The following is a 19083-nucleotide window of genomic DNA, read 5'->3' on the forward strand; positions in this document are numbered from 1 at the left end:
TGCAGATAGATCCTCAATTGGTCAGGGCAAGATTGGATATGGGGAGAAGGCAGGAGATCGGGGCTGAGAGGAAAATTATTTCAGTCATGATGAAATGGTGGAGCAGACCCAATGGGTCAAAATGGCACAATTCCGCTCCTAAATAATATGGTAGAACACAAAAAGCCTTATAGTAAACCAAGCAACACCAACACAGAAACACACACACACAGTGCTGGAGGAACTCAGCAGGCCAGGTAGCATCTATGGAAAAGAGTACAGTCGATGTTTCGGGGCGAGACCCTTCTCGGACAGGACAAGAGGGGGAGAGGACCTGGTCTTGTCAATGGTGTTTATCTGAGGTGCTGCTTGAGCAAGTTTCTCGTGCACACGTGTACTTTCGTGTGGAGGCTGGAAATCCGCCGGTCCGGCCTGACGGCGACCTGCAGACCGCGCTGCCGAGCCGCCGTCAATCACGGGCCGCCCTCCCCGAAGCGCTCGGCATCGCTGCGCACGCGTCGGCTCCGAGCGGATCCGCTGCCCCGCTTCCATCGCAGAGCCCCGGGCGTGCGGGCTTGCTCCGGCACAGTTGGGTAAGGGCTGTCCGTGTGTGACCATCTGCGGGGAAGGCAGCGCCCGCCTTCCGCTCTCCGTTCTCTCTCTCGCTGTTTCCTGTATAAAACGCAAAGTTTTCTGATGCATCTGATCTGATTAATCAGGGGGAAACTGAGATTGCGGAGAAAGGAAGAAGTCCGCGGAAGAATATTCTCCGAAGAAGGAGCCTGGGAGGTATAGCGTTGCCAAGGACCGAGGTGGTGCGCTGTGTTAGCGGGAGGGAGGCGAGGTGAAGCCCGGCGAGTCGGATCCCTGTAGCCCGTGTGGCACCCGGAGAGCGGCGGCGGCGGCGGCACGATGAACGGCTGGATCCTGCTCACTCTGGGACTCTGTACGCTGGCTAACGGCGAGCTGGTAAGTGGCCGGTTGACTAAATCCCTGGATCGGACAGGAGAGGATAAGGGCAAACGAGCGCTGGCACTGAGTGTCCACGCTCGCTGAAATGGTCATCTGTCTCTTACCAAATCCATTTACACCCCAGTATAAACTTATTGCCCCCACTGCATCTCCTTACTCTGGCCGTGTGCCTGGAGATTTGAGTTGTTTCTGATTTATTTTCTAGGAGGCTTCTTTCTGTCCCGTCCGGGGTGGCAGGCGCAGGCTAATGTGTGTTCGGAGTATGCGGGAATGTGGCGCTCTTTAATCCCGGGCAGTCTGGCCTGGGGCAGTGCGAAGGAGAAAGCGGCGCTTCATTCCCCCAACTCCTCCACTCGCCCCCTCGCCCCCTCGCCCCCTCAGCCCTCGCTGCCCTCGCTGCCGGCCGAGGGGGAGCTGGACAAGTCAGCAACTAAGAGATGCAGAGACAAGTTTCTAACTAAAGTTACGGTGTGTGTGAATGTGTGTGTGTATGTGAAAAAACACGAACGAACGAACACAGGTGGGATGTTTAGTGGACTGACTACCCGAGTCCATTAGATGGCGCGGGAGGTTTTTAATATTTCTCGCTTTTGTACGTAAATCGCACGGTTCGTTCATGGCGCAGGGCTGCAGATGTTTAGCACAGCAGCCAGGGGTTTCCAGAGTGGCCGTATCTACTTTCAGATCACTTAATGCCCCTTGAGTTCGCCACAGAGCTGCTTTAAAATTAACAAAATCAAAGTGGATTTAAGATTAAATTTTGTTTTTTTTGTATGGAAGGAGTATCATTGTTAGTATCTATTTCCGATGACATTTGCATCATACTGTATTCTCTCACAAAACTCTTCAGTGTCGTTATACTTCATCTGTAATTTTAAAAAAATCTGCGGTTTGTCAGTGGATCTGTGGTAATGAGAAGCGCGGCTCCTAAATGTTTCGCAGAGCGAAGTGCTCAGAGATGAAGGGAATCATTCCGATGACTACAATTCTGATAACCAGTTCAGAGAGAGCGGGAGATGGACGGGGAGAGAGATGGGAGGGGGAAAGGGAGAGATCGGGGAGAGGAAAAGGGGAGGAGAGGGTGAGAGGAGAGAGAGAGAGATATGGAGATGTCAGCTTTCCAAGAGTGAACTCCAATAAAGTGTACTGATCGAACTCGGTAAAACTTTATGCCCTGAACAATCCCGTTGCGACCTGCTTTGTACATGATGGTTTGTTTTGCCGTAAGTAATTGAACGATTGCAAAATTATCGGTACTCCAAATCAACAACCTTGGTTTTCAAAGATAAAAACGAGTTTCTTAGTATGGTTTGTGCGAGACGTACAGCAGGCGTGCTTCTGATCTGAAAATCTGCATCCCGATTGACACCAGCAGAAGGTCCTTGACCAGACACTAGCTGTGCGGACTGCGCAAACCGATCTTCACACATGAAGCAGATGGGACCTGTGCTGAAATCCGTAAACGATGGGCTGCACTGCACACAGGAACAAGGCGTGCCTCTCACAAAATGCTGGAGGAACTCAGCAGGTCAGGCAGCATCTATGGAAATGAATAAACAGTCGACGTTTCCGCCGAAATGAGAGGGGAAAGAAGCCAGACGCAGAATTGTTCTGTCTCCAGATGGGCTCAAAACATTCCCCCTTCATAGAGGCTCCCTGACATGAAAGACCATAAGACAGAGGAGCGGAGTTAGGCCATTCAGCCCATCGAGTCTGCTCTGCCATTCCATGGTGGCTGATTTATCATCCCTCTCAACCCCAATCTTCTGCTTTCTCCCTGTAACCTTCCATGCCCTGGCAAATCAAGAACCTATCAACCTCACCTTTAAATATACCCAATGACTCGGCCTCCACAGCCAGTTGTGGCAATGAATTCCACAGATTCACCACCCTCTGGCTAAAGAAGTTCCCCCTCATCTGTGTTCTGGATGGATGTCCCTCCGTTCCGAGGCTGTGTCCTCTGGTCCTAGACTCTCCCACCACAGGAAACATCCTCTCTATGTCCATCCTGTCTCGGCCTTTCAATATTTGTTGCTCTAAACTCCACCCTTTCATTACCAAAATTATTCTCAGGAACCTCCTCTGGACCCTGTCCAATGCCAGCACATCCTTTCTTCGATAAGGGGCCCAAAACTGCTGACAATACTCTCAAGTGCGGTCTAACCAATGCCTGATAAAGCTTCAGGTAACAATATTTATCATCTCTGACAGAGGTTAAATGTTGAATTCATTTGACATGTACAACTGTTATGACTACATTGTGCATGAAGTACTCATGTTTGCACTTGCCGTCCGCCCAGCCGTCAGTGCATAGGACACGGGGGCAGAATTGGGCCATTTGGCTCATTGGGTGGGCTTCGCCATTCCTAAATGGCTGATCCATTTCCCTCTCAACCCCATAACCATACACTTCATAACACTGTACTGTATTCCATCTGCCACTTCCTTGCCCATTCTCCTGATGAGTCCTTCTGTAGCCTCACTCACAGCACGCTGGAGGAACTCAGCAGGCCGGGCAGCATCCGTGGAAACGATGAATCAACCTTTCGGGCTGGAACCCTCCATCAGGACTGAAGAGGGAAGGGGCAGAAATCGAAACCTGAGCTTAGCCTAATTATGGCAGTAGAGGAGGCCATGTATGGACATATCTGAATGGGAGTGGGAAGCAGAGTTGAAGTGGGTGGCTACTGGGAGATCCTGTCTGTTTTGGTGGACGGAGCGGAGGTGCTCGACAAAGCGGTCCCCCAATCTGCGTCGGGTTTCACCGATGTAGAGGAGGCCGCACTGGGAGCACCGGATGCAATAGGTGACCCCAACAGACTCACAAGTGAAGTGTTGCCTCACCTGGAAGGACTGTTTGGGGCCCTGAATGGGGCAAGAGAGGAGGTGTAGGGACAGGTGTAGCACTTACGCCTACAGGGATAAGTGCCGGGTGGGAGATCCGTGGAGAGGGACGTGTGGATCAGTCCTCTACTGCCATGATGAGGCTAAACTCAGGATGGAGGAGCAACACCTCATATACCGTCTAGGTAGTCTCCAACCCCTTGGTATGAACATAGAATTCTCCAACTTCCGGTAATTCCTTCCCCCTCCCTTCCCCTATCCCTATGTCACTCCGCCCCCTCCCCCAGCTGCCTATCACCTCCCCCTCATGGTTCCGCCTCCTTCTACTACCCATTGTGTTTTCCCCTATTCCTTCTTCACCTTTCCTGCCTATCACCTCCCTGCTTCCCTCCCCCACCCCTTTATCTTTCCCCTTACTGGTTTTTCACCTGGAACCTACCAGCCTTCTCCTTCCCACCCTCCCCCCACCTTCTTTATAGGGCCTCTACCCCTTCCCCTACAGTCCTGACGAAGGGTTCTGGCCCGAAACATCGACTCGTTTCCACGGATGCTGCCCAACCTGCTGAGTTCCTCCAGCGTGTTGTGAGTGTTGCTTTGACCCCAGCATCTGCAGAGTATTTTGTATTTACTTCTGTAGCCTCTCTGCTTCCTCAAAACTTCCTGCCCTTGGCCTATCTTCATATTGTCTACAAACTTTGTAACAAAGCCAGCAATTCCATCATCCAAATCATTAACATACAACGTTAAAAGAGGCACTCCCAACACCGACCCCTGTGGAACACCACTAGTCACTGGCAGCCAACCAGAAAAGGCTCCCTTTATTCCCATCTGCCTCCTGCTAATCAGCCACTGCTCTAACCATGCCAGAATCTTTCCTGTAATACCATGGGCTTGTATTTGCTAAGCAGGATCATGTCCTACTAAACAGCCTAATGTGTGGCACCTTGTCAAAGACCTTCTGAAAATCCAAGTACAGCATAAACTGAATCTCCTTTGTCTATCCTGCTTGTTATTTCTTCAAAGAATTCTAACAGATTTGTCAGGCAAGATTTTCCGTTAAGGAAACCATGCTGACCACAACCTACTTTACCATGTGCCTCCAAGTACCCCAAAACCACATCTTTTACAATCGACTCCAACATCTTCCCAACCACTGATGTCAGATTAAGTGGTCTATAGTTTCCCTTCTTCTAGATCCTTCTCTTTTTAAAGAGTGGAGTGACATTTGCAATTTTCCAGCCATCTGGAATCATTCCAGAATCTAGTAATTCCTGAAAGATCGTTACTAATGCCTCCATAATCTCTTGAGCCACCTCATTCAGAACTCTGGGGTGTCATCATCTGGTCCAGGTGACTTATCTACATTCAGACCCTTCAATTTCTCAAGAACCTTCTCTCCAGTTGTGGTAACTTCACACACTTCATGCCCCCGATGCCTGGAACTTCCACCATACTGCTAGCAACTTCCACAGAAAAGACTGATGCAAAACACTTATTCATTCGCCATTTCATTGTCCCCATTACTAGCTCTCCAGCGTCATTTTCCAGTTGTTCAATATCTAATCTTACTTCTCTTTTACTCCTTACATACGTGGAAAAAGTTTGACATGCTCTTTATATTTGATCTTTTCCCTTCTTATGGCTCTTTTAGTTGGTCTCTGTTGGTTTTAAAAGCTTCCCAATTCTCTAACTTTCCACTAGTTTTTGCTGTTTTCCTTTTGCTTTTATGTTGGCTTTGACTTCCCTTTTCAGCCGTGGTTGACTTTAGAACACTTCTTCATCTTTGGGACATATCTATCCTGTGCCTTCGGAATTGCTTCCAGAAACTCCAGCCATTGCTGCTCTGCCGTCATATCTGCTTGTGTCCCTTCCCAATTAACTCTGGCCAGCTCCTCCCTCATGCCTCTGTAAATCCCTTTACTGCACTGTAGTACTGATGCATCTGACTTTAGCTTCTCCTTCTCAAACTGCAGGGTGAATTCTATCGTAGTATCTCTGAAGGGTTTCTTTAGCTTAAGCTCCCTAATCAATTCCAGTTCATTGCACTACATCCACTCCAGAATAGCTGGTCCCATAGTGGGCTCAAACACAAGCACAAGCTGCATCTCTTTGATGGAGAATGGATGTGAAAGCACAGAGGAACATCTGGAGAAATTTCTGAAACGCCAGTTCACTGCTGTTGTTACTGTGTGCTCGGGAATCTTTCAGAGGGTAGGCCTCAGAATCTCTGGCCTTGCCTGCTTTTGGCGACCGGGAAGGAGGTCAAATCATTCGGACAGAGATGGCGCTCAGTACTCGGTGTCGGAGAGCTGATAGAGCTCGAAGTTTTCGGATTGTGGTTGGCATGGCAGGGAGAGTTTTTCTTCCTTCTCCCGTCTGCGTGAGATGTAGGACATTTGAGAAACTTTGAACTTTACTGTGCTCATGGACTTCTTCATCAAGTTATGGTATTGTTACACTGTTGTAACTATATGTATAATTATGTGGTTTTGTCAGTTTTTTCAGTCTTGGTTTGTCCTGTGTTTTGTGATATCACACCGGAGGAAATAATGTATCATTTCTTAATGCATGCATTACTAAATGACAATAAAAGAGGACTACGTGTCTTCATAATCTAAATCTAAAATCCCAATCTACCTACATATTGAAATCGCCGTGACTATTGTAACATTTTCTATCTCCCATTATAATTTGCATCCCATATCCTGGCTGACTGTTTGGAGGCGTGTGTATATAACTCCCATAAGGGTCTTTTTACATTTGCAATTTCTTAACTCTACCCCCAAGGATTCTACATTTCTGATCCTATGTCACCTCTCTCTAAGGATTTGATTTCTTTTTTTTACCACACTACCCCCTCTGCCTGTCTGCCTGTCCTTTGGATACAATGTATATCCTTGGATGTTAAGCTCCCAACTATGATCTTCTTTCAGCCATGAATCAGTGATGGCCACAATGTCATACCTACCAATCTCTACAACTGTGCTATGAGATCATCAATTCCCACCGCTATCTGTAAGGACTTTGTACGATCTCCCTGTGACCGCGTGAGTTTCATCCGGGTGCTCTAGGTTTCTCCCACACTCCAGAGATGTACGGATTAGGGTTAGTGAGTTGTGAGCAACAATTTTGAGCTGCCCCCCGGAAAATCCTTGCTGATCTGATCTGCTGCAAACAACACATTTCACTGTACGTTGTCATGTTTTGGGGTACGTGTGATGATCCACACCAGTGCAGTATGAAAAGAGCTACTTTTTAATCAGGGTGGTGGTTGAGATTTTGAAGTCAGAGTTTCGCAGCAGTTTTTCTGATTTGAGGAGCGACCAATCAGCAAGTGGCATTGCGTAAAAAGAGCGACCATTCAGTCAGATCTGCATTCAAGATTTAAAAGGCAGAGCTTCGAGCCAGTTTTCTCTGAGTTGGACAATCCACACCAGGGGTACATTTTAATCAAGGCACCAATCAAGATTTCTAAAGAGGAGCTTCGTGGCAGGTATCCTGATTTGAGGAGTGACTAATCAGCAAGAGGGATTCATTAGAAAGGGCCAATAAGAATAATTCAAGTTCAAGTGGAGCGGCCGTTCATTTGGAGTGTGCCAGGCTTTAGAGTGGCTTGGCTCATCAAGCTTGGCTGGGGTAAACTGTCTTGTAAGTTGCGCTCTCCTCTTCGTGTTCTTCTTTGTTCATTCCTCATCTGTTTGTGCGTAGTAGTGTAGTGAGAATGGTTCCGGGGCAGTGTTTTGTCCTGGGTGTGGGGTGTGGGAAGTCTGGGAGACCTCCAGTCTCTTGGAGAAATCCATCTGCGCCAGATGCACCGAGCTGCAGCTTGATGACCTTTGACTCATACGGGAAGATGAGGAGGTGATGGGAGCTGCAGGGAGGTAGTCACCCCTAGGTTGCAGGAGACAGGTAACTGGGTGACTGTCAGGAGAAGGAGAGGAAATGCACAGCCAGTGCAGAGTACTTGGTTACAGGAGGGGCAGGACTGGCAGCTTAATGTTCCAGGGTTCCGATGTTTCAGACGTGATGGAGGCAGAGGGGTGAAGGGTGGGGGGGGGCGGGGGTGGCATTGCCAGTCAGGGAAAATGTTACAGCAGTGCTCAGGCAGGACAGATGAGAGGACTTGTCAACCGAGGCCATATGTGTGGAGCTGAGAAACAGGAAAGGTATGGCCACATTAATGGGGTTGTATTATAGACCACCCTATAGTCAGCGAGAATTGGAGGAGCAAATCTGCAGAGAGATAGCAGGCAACTGCAGGAAACATAAAGTTGTGGTGGTAGGGGATTTTAATTTTCCATACATTGATTGGGATTCCCATATTGTTAAAGGTCTAAATGGGTTAGAGTTTGTAAAATGTGTTCAGGAAAGTTTTCTAAATCAATATATAGAGGGACCAACTAGAGAGGATGCAATATTAGATCTGTTAGGAAATGAGTTAGGACAGGTGACGGAAGTGTTTGTAGGGGAACATTTTGGTTCCAGTGATCATAACACCATTAGTTTCAACTTGATCATGGATAAAGATAGTTCTGGTCCTTGGGTTGAGGTTCTAAACTGGAAAAAGGCCAAACTTGAAGAAATGAGAAAGGATCTAAAAAGCGTAGATTGGGACAGGTAGTTCTCTGGCAAAGATGTGATCGGTAGGTGGGAAGCCTTCAAAGGAGAAATTTTGAGAGTGCAGAACCTGTATGTCCCTGTCAGGATTAAAGGCAAAGTGAATAAGAATAAGGAACCTTGGTTCTCAAGGGATATTGCAACTCTGATAAAGAAGAAGAGAGAGTTGTATGAAATGTACAGGAAACAGGGAGCAAATAAGGTGCTTGAGGAATATAAAAAGTGCAAAAAAAACTTAAGAAAGAAATCAGGAGGGCTGAAAGAAGACATGAGGTTGCCTTGGCAGTCAAGGTGAAGGATAATCCAAAGAGCTTCTACAGGTATATTAAGAGCAAAAGGATAGTAAGGGATAAAATTGGTCCTCTTGAAGATCATAGTGGTCAGCTATGTGCGGAACCAAAGGAAATGGGGGAGATCTCAAATGGGTTTTTTGCGTCTGTATTTACTAAGGAAACTGACATGGAGTCGATGGAAATAAGTTAAACAGCTAGTGAGGTCATGGAACCTATACAGATTGAGGAGGAGGAGGTGCTTGCTATCTTGAGGCAAATCAGAGTAGATAAATCCCCAGGAACTGATTCCCTCAGACCTTGAAGGAGACTAGTGTTGAAATTGCAGGGGCCTTGGCAGATATATTTAAAATGTCGGTATCTACGGGTGAGGTGCCGGAGGATTGGAGAGTGGCTCATGTTGTTCCGTTTTTTTAAAAAAGGCTCTAAAAATAATCTGGGAAATTATAGGCCGGTAAGTTTGACGTCGGTAGTAGGTAAATTATTGGAAGGAGTACTGAGAGATAGGATCTACAAGTATTTGGATAGAAAGGGACTTATCAGGGAGAGTCAACATGGCTTTGTGCGTGGTAGGTCATGTTTGACCAATCTATTACAGTTTTTCAAGGAGGTTACCAGGAAAGTGGATGAAGGGAAGGCAATGGATATTGTCTACATGGACTTCAGTAAGGTCTTTGATAAGGTCCCGCATGGGAGGTTAGTTAGGAAAATTCAGTCGCTAGGTATACATGGAGAGGTGGTAAATTGTATTAGACATTGGCTCAATGGAAGAAGCCAAAGAGTGGTAGTAGAGAATTGCTTCTCAGAGTGGAGGCCTGTGACTAGCGGTGTGTCACAGGGATCAGTGCTGGGTCCATTGTTATTTGTCATCTATATCAGTGATCTGGATGATAATGTGGTAAATTGGATCAGCAAATTTGCTGATGATGGAAATATTGGAGGTGTAGTGAACAATGAGGAAGGCTTTCAAAGCTTGCAGAGGGATTTGGACCAGCTGGAAAAATGGGCTGAAAAATGGCAGATGGAGTTTAATACAGACAAGTGTGAGGTATTGCACTTTGGAAGGACAAACCAAGGTAGAACATACAAGGTAAATGGTAGGGCACTGAGGAGTGCAGTAGAACAGACGGATCAGAGGACATGGGTTAAGGGTGAAAGGGGAAAAATTTAAAGGGAACATTTGGGGGGGCTTCTTTACACATAGAGAGCGGTGGGACTGTGGAATGAGCTGCCAGATGAAGTGGTAAATGTGGGCTCACTTTTAACATCTAAGAAAAACTTGGACAGGTACATGGATGAGAGGTGTATGGAGGGATATGGTCCAGGTGCAAGTCAGTGGGACTAGGCAGAAAAATGGTTTGGCACAGCCAAGAAGGGCCAAAAGGCCTGTTTCTGTGCTGTAATGTTCTATGGTTCTATGGTACACCAGTGACTGTTCCCCTCAATAATAAGTATACAATTTTAGATACTACTGAGGGGGTGAGCTACCGGCTGGAGCCACAGTGATCAAGTCGGGTGCTGTTGCTTAGAAGACCAGAGAGATGAAGAGGATTGCAGTGTTGACAGGAGATTCCTTAGTTAGAGGAACAGAGATGAGGTTCTCTGGGCACCAGACAGACATCCAGGTGGTATGGTGTCTCCTTGGAGCCAGGATCAGGGATGTCACGGATTGGGTCCACGGCATTCTCAAAGACAAGGGTGAGCAGCCAGAAGTCTTGGTACATATTGGCACCAATGACATAGGTAGACAAGGTGAGGAGGTCCTGAGGAGAGATGTTAGTGAGCTAAGTAGAAAGTTGAAAAACAAAACCTCCAGGGTAGTAATCTCTGGGTTGCTGCTTGTGCCACACACTAGTGAGGGCAAGAATAGGACGATTTGGCAGGTGAATGCGGAATTGGTGCAAGGGGCAAGGATCCAGATTTCTGGATCACTGGGATCTTTTCTGGGGAAGGTAACCTGTACAAAAGGGGCAGGGTACACTGGAAACTGAGAGGGTCCAATATCTTTATTGAGCTAAAATTGTTCGGGTGGGAACTGGAATGATATTGCAGAAGATGAGGTAGTTGGGCAATGTGTAGTGCGACTCCTAGCGAGGAGAGGCTGATGATTACAGTCAACATGATGAGTTGCAATGTAACAGGCAGACAAAATCGAAAAGGGTGAATACAGAACTAAAAATATTATATTTTAATGTGTGCAGTATATGGAATAAGGTCAATAAACTTGTAGCACACTTACAGATTGGTATGTATGACACTGTAGGCATCACTGAATCATGACTGAAAGAAGATTATGGCTGGGAGCATAATGTTCAAGGATACACATTGTATTGAAAGGTCAGTCAGGAAGGCAGAGGGGGTGGTGTTGCACTGCTGGTAAAAAATGAAATTAAGTCATTAGGAAGAGGTGACATAGGGTTGGAAGATGTTGATTCATTGTGGATAGAGCTAAGGAACTGCAAGGGTAAAAAGACCCTGATGGGATTAGTGTACAGACCCCCAAACAGTAGTAAGGATGTGGCCTACAAATTACAATGGGAGATAGAAAATGCATGTCAAAAGGGCAATGTTGCAATAGACATGGGGGATTTCAATATGCAGGTAGGTTGGGGAAATCAATTGGTGCTGGGTTCCAGAAGGGGAAATTTCTAGAATGCCTATGAGATGGCTTTTTAGAGCAGCTCGTAGTTGAGCCCACTAGAAGATCAGCTATTCTAGATTGGGTGATGTGCAATGAACCAGAAATGATTAAAGTAAAAGAACCCTTGGATGCAAGTGCAAACTTTAGAACTCCTCCCTTGGAAGGTCAGACACCCTGAGCCAATAGGCTGGTCCTGGACTTATTTCATAACTTACTGGCATAATTTACATATTACTATTTAACTATTATGGTTCTATTACTATTTATTATTTATGGTGCAACTGTAACGAAAGCCAATTTCCCCCGGGGTCAGTAAAGTATGACTATGACTATGATATGATCAAATTCACCCTGAAATTTAAGAAGCTGAAGTCAGACGTATCAGTATTTCAGTGGGGTAAAGGGAATTACAGAGGCTAGAGTGGGAATAATGGGGGGAGCCTTTTTTGATTAGCTGCCGGTGACTAGTGGTGTTCCACAGGGGTCTGTTTTGGGATTGATTCTTTTTATTGATGGTTATGTAGACATTACGAAGATAGGTGGAGGGGCAGGTAGTTTTGAGGAAATAGGCTACAGAAGGACTTAGATTAGGAGAATGGGCAAAGATGTGGATGTTTTTGAAAAACTATGTATCTGGAAATGATATTAAGTCAAACAAATGTAAATTTTTGGCCATTTCCCAAAGACCTAGAAATTAAGTTTTTGCAGCAAGATTTTGGAGTGACTGAATCCAGAATGATTGAATGAGATTTCCCTTCAATAGAATTATAAAATAATCTTTAAATTAAAGGAATTTCAATAAATTGATTCCGAATACACTCAGTGGCCACTTTATAAATTACACCAGTACATCTGCACATTAATACAAATATCTAATCATGTGACAGCAACTCAATGCATAAAAGCATGCAGACATTGTCAAGAGGGTCAGTTGTTGTTCAGACCGAACGTCAGAGTGGGAAAGAAATGTGATCTAAGTGACTTTAACCGTGAAATGATTGTTGATGCCAGACAGAGTGGTTTGAGTATCTCAGAAACTGCTGATCTCCTTGGATTTTCACACACCAGTCTCTAGACCTTACAGAGAATGACACAAAAAAAATTAAAAGCATTCAGTGAGCAGCAGTTCTAAGGGCGGAAATGTCTTATAATGAGAGAGATCAGAGGAGAATGGTCAGACTGGTTCAAGGTGACAGGAACTCAAATAACCACTCATTACAACAGTGGTGTGCAGAACACAGCATGTCGAACCTTGAGGTGGATGGGCTACAGCAGCTGAATACTACGAACATACGCTCAGTGGCCCCACTACCTAATAAAGTAGCCAATATTGCACAGGAATTATTATAAACTTACTTTCTCAGCCCCTTCCTTTGCTCCTTTATGCCACACGTCCTTTTTCATGTTTTGTTCTATTTGGAAAATAAATTACGAAGATCTAAATTGCTGGAGATCTGTGTGAGTCTGGTGAAATGTTATAGAACAGAAATAGGTCACTTTGCATTAATCCCGATGTAAGCCTTGTCAGACAGACTGAATTATAAAATATTATAGTATACAAGAAACAATTGAGCCTGTTTTTTTTTGGAAAATGCTCTGTTTTCTTATATTAAAAAATTATTGATTGCTTTTGATTTCAAATGTAGCTCTGGGTGTGTAATGACTGGAGTTCAGATGCAAGCACAGTCCCAGAGGCACCTTATGCTCCTTGTATGTTAACCTAATCATTCCTGGCTTCATGCTCGTGAACCTCTTCTGGACCCCCTCCAAAAGGCTGTACCTAATCTGGATCCAGATTATAACTAACGGACTGTGTTTTTCACTTTCCCTTTCCAAGTTAAAATGCTTGCATATTAATGAATTGGGAATTGAATTGAATTGATTTTGGCTATGTCCACACTAGACCAGATAATTTTGAAAACGCCAGTTTCTCATAAAAACGATAGGCATCCACACCAGGCGTTTTTGAAAATACCTCCGTCCACATTAAAACGGGTGTTTGGGTGAATCTCCTCCTACTGGGCATGTGCAGGACACACTGAAAACAAGCGAAGAGGGAACTGTATACTTGCTGCGCGTTTGTCCAGTTACAGACTGGAAAAACTTAAAAGGAAATTGCCAAACAACGGACAGCTGTTGGCTCTCGCGCAGGAGGACTTAAAACTAAAAAAACAAATGCTGGAGCGTATGGAGGCAACCGACAGGGAGTTCATGGATAGTATTACCCGGCTGACGATGAACATTGAAAAACTGACTAACTCTGCTGCAGAGGGATTTGCAATGATGAGGAATATGGTGGCTCCCCCTCCCCCCCCAAGTACTTTTCACCGCCACAATACCAGCCTCACAGCCACTACAATAGCTACACAGACCCCCGGGTGGCCCCACTATCATCTTCCCCACTCCCACAGAGGGGTCACACTGGAAACATTTCCTGCAGCCATAGTCTCTTCACCGATGAAAGGACCTCAGGTTTTTTAAAACCTCCGGTTACCCTGTACACACTACAACGCCCAACCAGCGTTTTCAGATTTAAACACTCCGGAGAGTGTTTTAGAAAAGCTCCATTTTCGGGGGAGGAAAACGCCATTTCAGTGTGGGCGGAGGGTCAAAAAAGCTTGGGTTATGGATTTATCCGGTCTAGTGTGGACGTAGCCTTTATTTCTTCCATCCTTCACATACATGAGGAGAGTTTTATCAAGAATGTCTTATGAGGATTGGTTGAGCGAGCTGGGGCTTTTCTCTTTGAGGTGAAGGAGGGTGAGAGGTGTACAAGATGATAAGAGGCATAGATCAAGTGGACAGTCAGAGACACTTCCCCAGGGTGGAAATGGCTAATAGCAGGGTGGGGGGGCTAATTTTAAGGGGATAGGAAGAAAGTAGAGAGGGGGATGTCAGACACGGGGAATGCTCCCTGAGTTACCAGTGACATTGCTCCATTTAAATTCATGGCAATGGAACCGTGCTAAGACATATTTTCAAAGCTCTTTGCAAATATTTTGATCTTCCTATCATCACAGAGTGGTGAATCTGTGGAATTTGTTGCCACAGCCAGCTGTGGAGGCCTAGTCATGATGTATATTTAAGGTAGAAATTAATAGATTGGTCAGGGCATGAAGGGATATAGGGCGAAGGCTGGAGATTGGGGCTGAGGGGAAAATTGGATCAACCATGATGAAATGATGGAGCAGACTCGATGGGCCAGACGGCCTAATTCTGCTCCTATATCTTATGGACTTTTAACATTCACAAGCGGTTGAGGTTGACTAGAGAGAGGGAGACGGAACCTAATTAGTCAACAACAAGATACTGGATTCCCTCTGCTTTCTTGTGGAAATGTGTATTGTAGAGACTTTGATGCTTGGTGTATCGTGGAGAGTTGTGTGGGTCCTCCCATTGTGCCATGTTTGAAGTAGTGATATTGTTGGTGTGAAGTTAACCATGGAGTTAATTGGCTCACAGAGGCTGGTTTTGCCACAGTTTGGGGTTAGTTTGTGAAAAGACAGCAGTGAGTTATAATCGGAATGGGTGTTTCACTCTGCCTTTCCAAATTAAAATTTCAGAGGCTCTTAGGTAAGTACATGGATGATGGAAGAATGTGAGAGGGAAGGGTTCGATTAATCATGCAGTAGGCTAAAAGTTTGGTGCAACGCAGTGGGCCTGTATTGTGCTGTAATGTTCTATGTTTTCTGTAAAGGTCAGTTGAAGATCTTACACTTTGATCTTTTATCATAAAACTCATTCCCTCATTGCTGGTTGGTTAGGATCCTGTGAAGTTGCACATGGTAGAGGAAGGGATGCTGGTGAGGGAAAGGCATCTCGAGGTCATATTTGTGTTGTCAGACTGTGAGGGATATAGTATCAGAATCATGTTTATAATCAGACCATAAATATAGGAGCAGAATTAGTCCATTCGGCCCATCAAGTCTGATTTATTATCCCTCTTGACCCCATTCTCTTGCCTTCTCCATGTAACTCCTGGGACTGTGCTGGACATTGACGCAAGCGACACATTTCACTGTGTGTTGAAGACGAGCAGTGTTATTTGTCACGTGACCATCGAAACAGTGAAATGCGTCATCTGTGTTTTGCTCTTTCGATGTACTGTACGTATAGAGCTGGTCTCCATCTTTACTCAAAGCATTTAGAATCAGGTTGAGTTACTTCTGAATGGGTGGTTTGTGAGCAGATCAGGGTTCAATTCCTGATGCTGCCCGTACATCTGCCAGTGGCCACGTGGGTTTCCTCTGGGTTCAGTGGTTCTCTCCCATTTTCCAAAGAGGTACAGGTGATGGTTTGTGAGCTGTGTTGGCACCGGCAGGGTGGCGACACTTGTAGGTTGCCCCCAGCATGTCTTCGCTGATCTGATTGACACAAGTGACATGTGTTTGCATATATGTGTGACAAGTAAAACTTGGTCAAGGCTGGGGGCAAAGCACACGTTCACTGTATATTTCACAAAAAATGTGCTACTGGACTCATTTTCAAGGACTCTACAACTCATGTTCTCAGTATTATTTTACTTATTATTAGTTTTTAGTGTTTGCAGATTGTTTTCAGTCTTTGTTAGTGTGTAGTTTTTCACTGATTCTATTGTATTTCTTTGTTCTACTGTGAATGCCCACAAGAAAATGAACTCGGAGGTTGTATATGGTGACGTATGTGTACTTCGATAAATTTACTTTGAACTTTTTTTAGGATCTACCCTGAAAATCAGAAGTAGAAAGATGGCCCATTTAATTGGTGATTTAAATTTGAAATACTGAAATCCCATCAGCATTGTTACTGGAGATGGTGTCCTTTCTGATGCAAATGTCTGTGCTTGTCCTTACTACATTTCTGGTACAGGAAATGTTCTTATCCACTCTTTGGAGCAAGTTTTGAAGAGTCCTGAAGCTTTAGCCTGATGTTTTTCAACGGCGTAAATGAGGTTTTTTTTTGCTGGTGGTTGTATTTACTGTAAATGGTCTTTTACTGCCTTTTAGACTGTAAATACATTTAATGTAAATGGTCTTTTACAAATCATGTTAAGATTCAAGATTTTAATGTCATTTCCAGTCACGTGTAAAGGAGAATGAAATAATTGTTACTCGAGATCCGATGAAGCACACAATAATAAAAAACACATGATGTTGCTGGCCCTTTTCCGGCACCTTCTGTGTCTACGTCTTTGAGAGCGGGCAGCTGGTGCCGGAGATGCACAGGGCAGTTTCGACTACCCATTGTGGTAGAACCAGCATATATGCTGCAGTGCGGTTTCTGTGCCAGGCAGTGATGCAGCTTGTTAAGATGCCCTCTGCTGTGCATCTGTAGAATGATGTGGGTATGGATGTGTATAGACCAGCTCTTTTCACTTCCTCAAAAAGTCGAGGCATTGGTGAGCTTTCCTGATTGTGTAGGATGGGACCATGGGAGGTTGTGTGTAAACTGCAGTCCCAGGAGTCTGAAACTTCTCCGTTTCCATTGCTGTACCACTGGTGTAAAGAGGGCTGTGAGTGGTGCAACTTCTCCTGATGTCGATAACCATCTCCCTTGTCTTGCTAACATTGAGGAAGAGGTTCTTTGCTATAACACTCAGTTGTTAGTTCAGTGTCGAAAATAAAGATTGGAAGGAGCTCTTTTTGGTGAACAACATTACAAACAACCAGACTGTCTGATAGTCTTCCACCAAAATTCAAAATTGATTTTGTATGTACAGAAAATGTATAGAAACATAGAAACATAGAAAATAGGTGCAGGAGTAGGCCATTCGGCCCTTCGAGCCTGCACCGCCATTTATTATGATCATGGCTGATCATCCAACTCAGAACCCAGCCTTCCCTCCATACCCCCTGACCCCTGTAGCCACAAGGGCCATATCTAACTTCCTTTTAAACATAGCTAATGAACTGGCCTCAACAGTTTGCTGTGGCAGAGAATTCCACAGATTCACCACTCTCTGTGTGAAGAAGTTTTTCCTAACCTCGGTCCTAAAAGGCTTCCCCTCTATCCTCAAACTGTGACCCCTCGTTCTAGACCTCCCCAACATCGGGAACAATCTTCCCGCATCTAGCCTGTCCAATCCCTTTAGGATCTTATACGTTTCAATCAGATCCCCCCTCAATCTTCTAAATTCCAACGAGTACAAGCCCAGTTCATCCAGTCTTTCTTCATATGAAAGACCTGCCATCCCAGGAATCAATCTGGTGAACCTTCTTTGTACTCCCTCTATGGCAAGGATGTCTTTCCTCAGATTAGGGGACCAAAACTGCACACAATACTCCAGGTGTGGTCTCACCAAGGCCTTGTACAACTGCAGTAGTACCTCCCTGCTCCTGTACTCGAATCCTCTCGCTATAAATGCCAGCATACCGTTCGCCTTTTTCACCGCCTGCTGTACCTGCATGCCCACTTTCAATGACTGGTGTATAATGACACCCAGGTCTCGTTGCACCTCCCCTTTTCCTAATCGGCCACCATTCAGATAATAATCTGTTTTCCTATTTTTGCCACCAAAGTGGATAACTTCACATTTATCCACATTAAATTGCATCTGCCATGAGTTTGCCCACTCACCCAACCTATCCAAGTTTCATGTATGACTATGTTTTTGTGCACGAGAACCCACCATGCCTTTTGAAGTTTACCAGCAGTCTGAGAGCACCACTGAACGTACAACTTGTGAAGCGTTGGGCTTTGTATTTGCGCAGTTTGTATACCTGCACCATTTTTCTTTGTCCTACTGTGAATGCCTGCAAGAAAATGGGTGCCACGATAGTACAGTGATTAGCACGACGCTATTAGAGCTCGGGGTGTCAGAGTTTGGAGATCAATTATGGCGGCATCTGTAATGAGTTTGAAGGTCTTGCCCGCAACAGCGTGGGTTTCCTCTGGGTGCCCCGGTTCCCTCCCACAGTCCAAAGACATATCGGTTAAATAGGGTAATGGTTCATTGTAAATTGTCCTGTGATTAGATTGGGCTAGGGTTAAATAGGGTAATGGGTCATTGTAAATTGTCCTGTGATTAGATTGGGCTAGGGTTAAATAGGGTAATGGGTCATTGTAAATTGTCCTGTGATTAGATTGGGCTAGGGTTAAATAGGGGTGATGCTGGGCAGGGCATCTTGTTGGACTGGAAGGGCCAGTTCACACTCAATCTAAAGGTCGTTACGGTGACATTTACTTTGAATTTTGCGGATAATAGGTGGAGGGGCAGGTAGTGTTGAGGAAGCAGGGTGACTGCTGAGGACTTAAACAGATTGTGGGAAAGGGCAAAGAAGTGGCAGGTGGAGTATAATGTAGGGAAGTGCATGGTCATGCACTTTGGCGGAAAGAATAAAGGTGGAGACTATTTTCTAAATGAGGCGAGAGTTTGCAAGTCAGAGGTGCAAAGTGATTTGGGAGTCCTCCTGCAGGATTCCCTAAAAGTCAACTTAAAGATGAGTTTTATTTGTCACGTGTACATTGAAATATCCAGTCAAATATGTTGTCCACATCGACAGTCAGCAGAGTCTGAGGATGTGCTGGGGCAGCTTCTGGCATCAACATAGCATGCTAACAACCTACTAACCTCTACATCTTTGGGCTGTGGGTGGAAACTGTAGCACCCAGAGGAAATCCACAGGGTCATGGGGAGAACATCAAAACTCCTTACAGGCAGCGGTGGGAATTAAACCCTGGTTGTACGCCAGCACTGTGATAGCGTTATGCTGGCCACTGAGCTCTACACTACTCTGCCAGTTGGGCACCTAGGCAGCCCGG

At 45.4% G+C, this 19083-nt stretch overlaps 1 protein-coding gene across 1 annotated transcript in view; it reads left to right on the plus strand.

Moving 5' to 3' along the window:
* Positions 1 to 427: 427 nt before the first annotated feature.
* The window catches only part of sdc2 (syndecan 2), a 157991-nt gene continuing 139335 nt past the window's right edge, over positions 428 to 19083 (plus strand). The window contains exons 1-2 of the mRNA XM_063067371.1: positions 428 to 572; positions 699 to 948. Of these exons, the coding sequence (XP_062923441.1) occupies positions 892 to 948 (57 nt within the window). The 5' untranslated portion in view covers positions 428 to 572; positions 699 to 891. The remainder of the gene's footprint in view (positions 573 to 698; positions 949 to 19083) is intronic.

The sequence above is a fragment of the Mobula hypostoma genome, chromosome 1 (assembly GCF_963921235.1).
Source record: "Mobula hypostoma chromosome 1, sMobHyp1.1, whole genome shotgun sequence".
NCBI lineage: Eukaryota > Metazoa > Chordata > Chondrichthyes > Myliobatiformes > Myliobatidae > Mobula > Mobula hypostoma.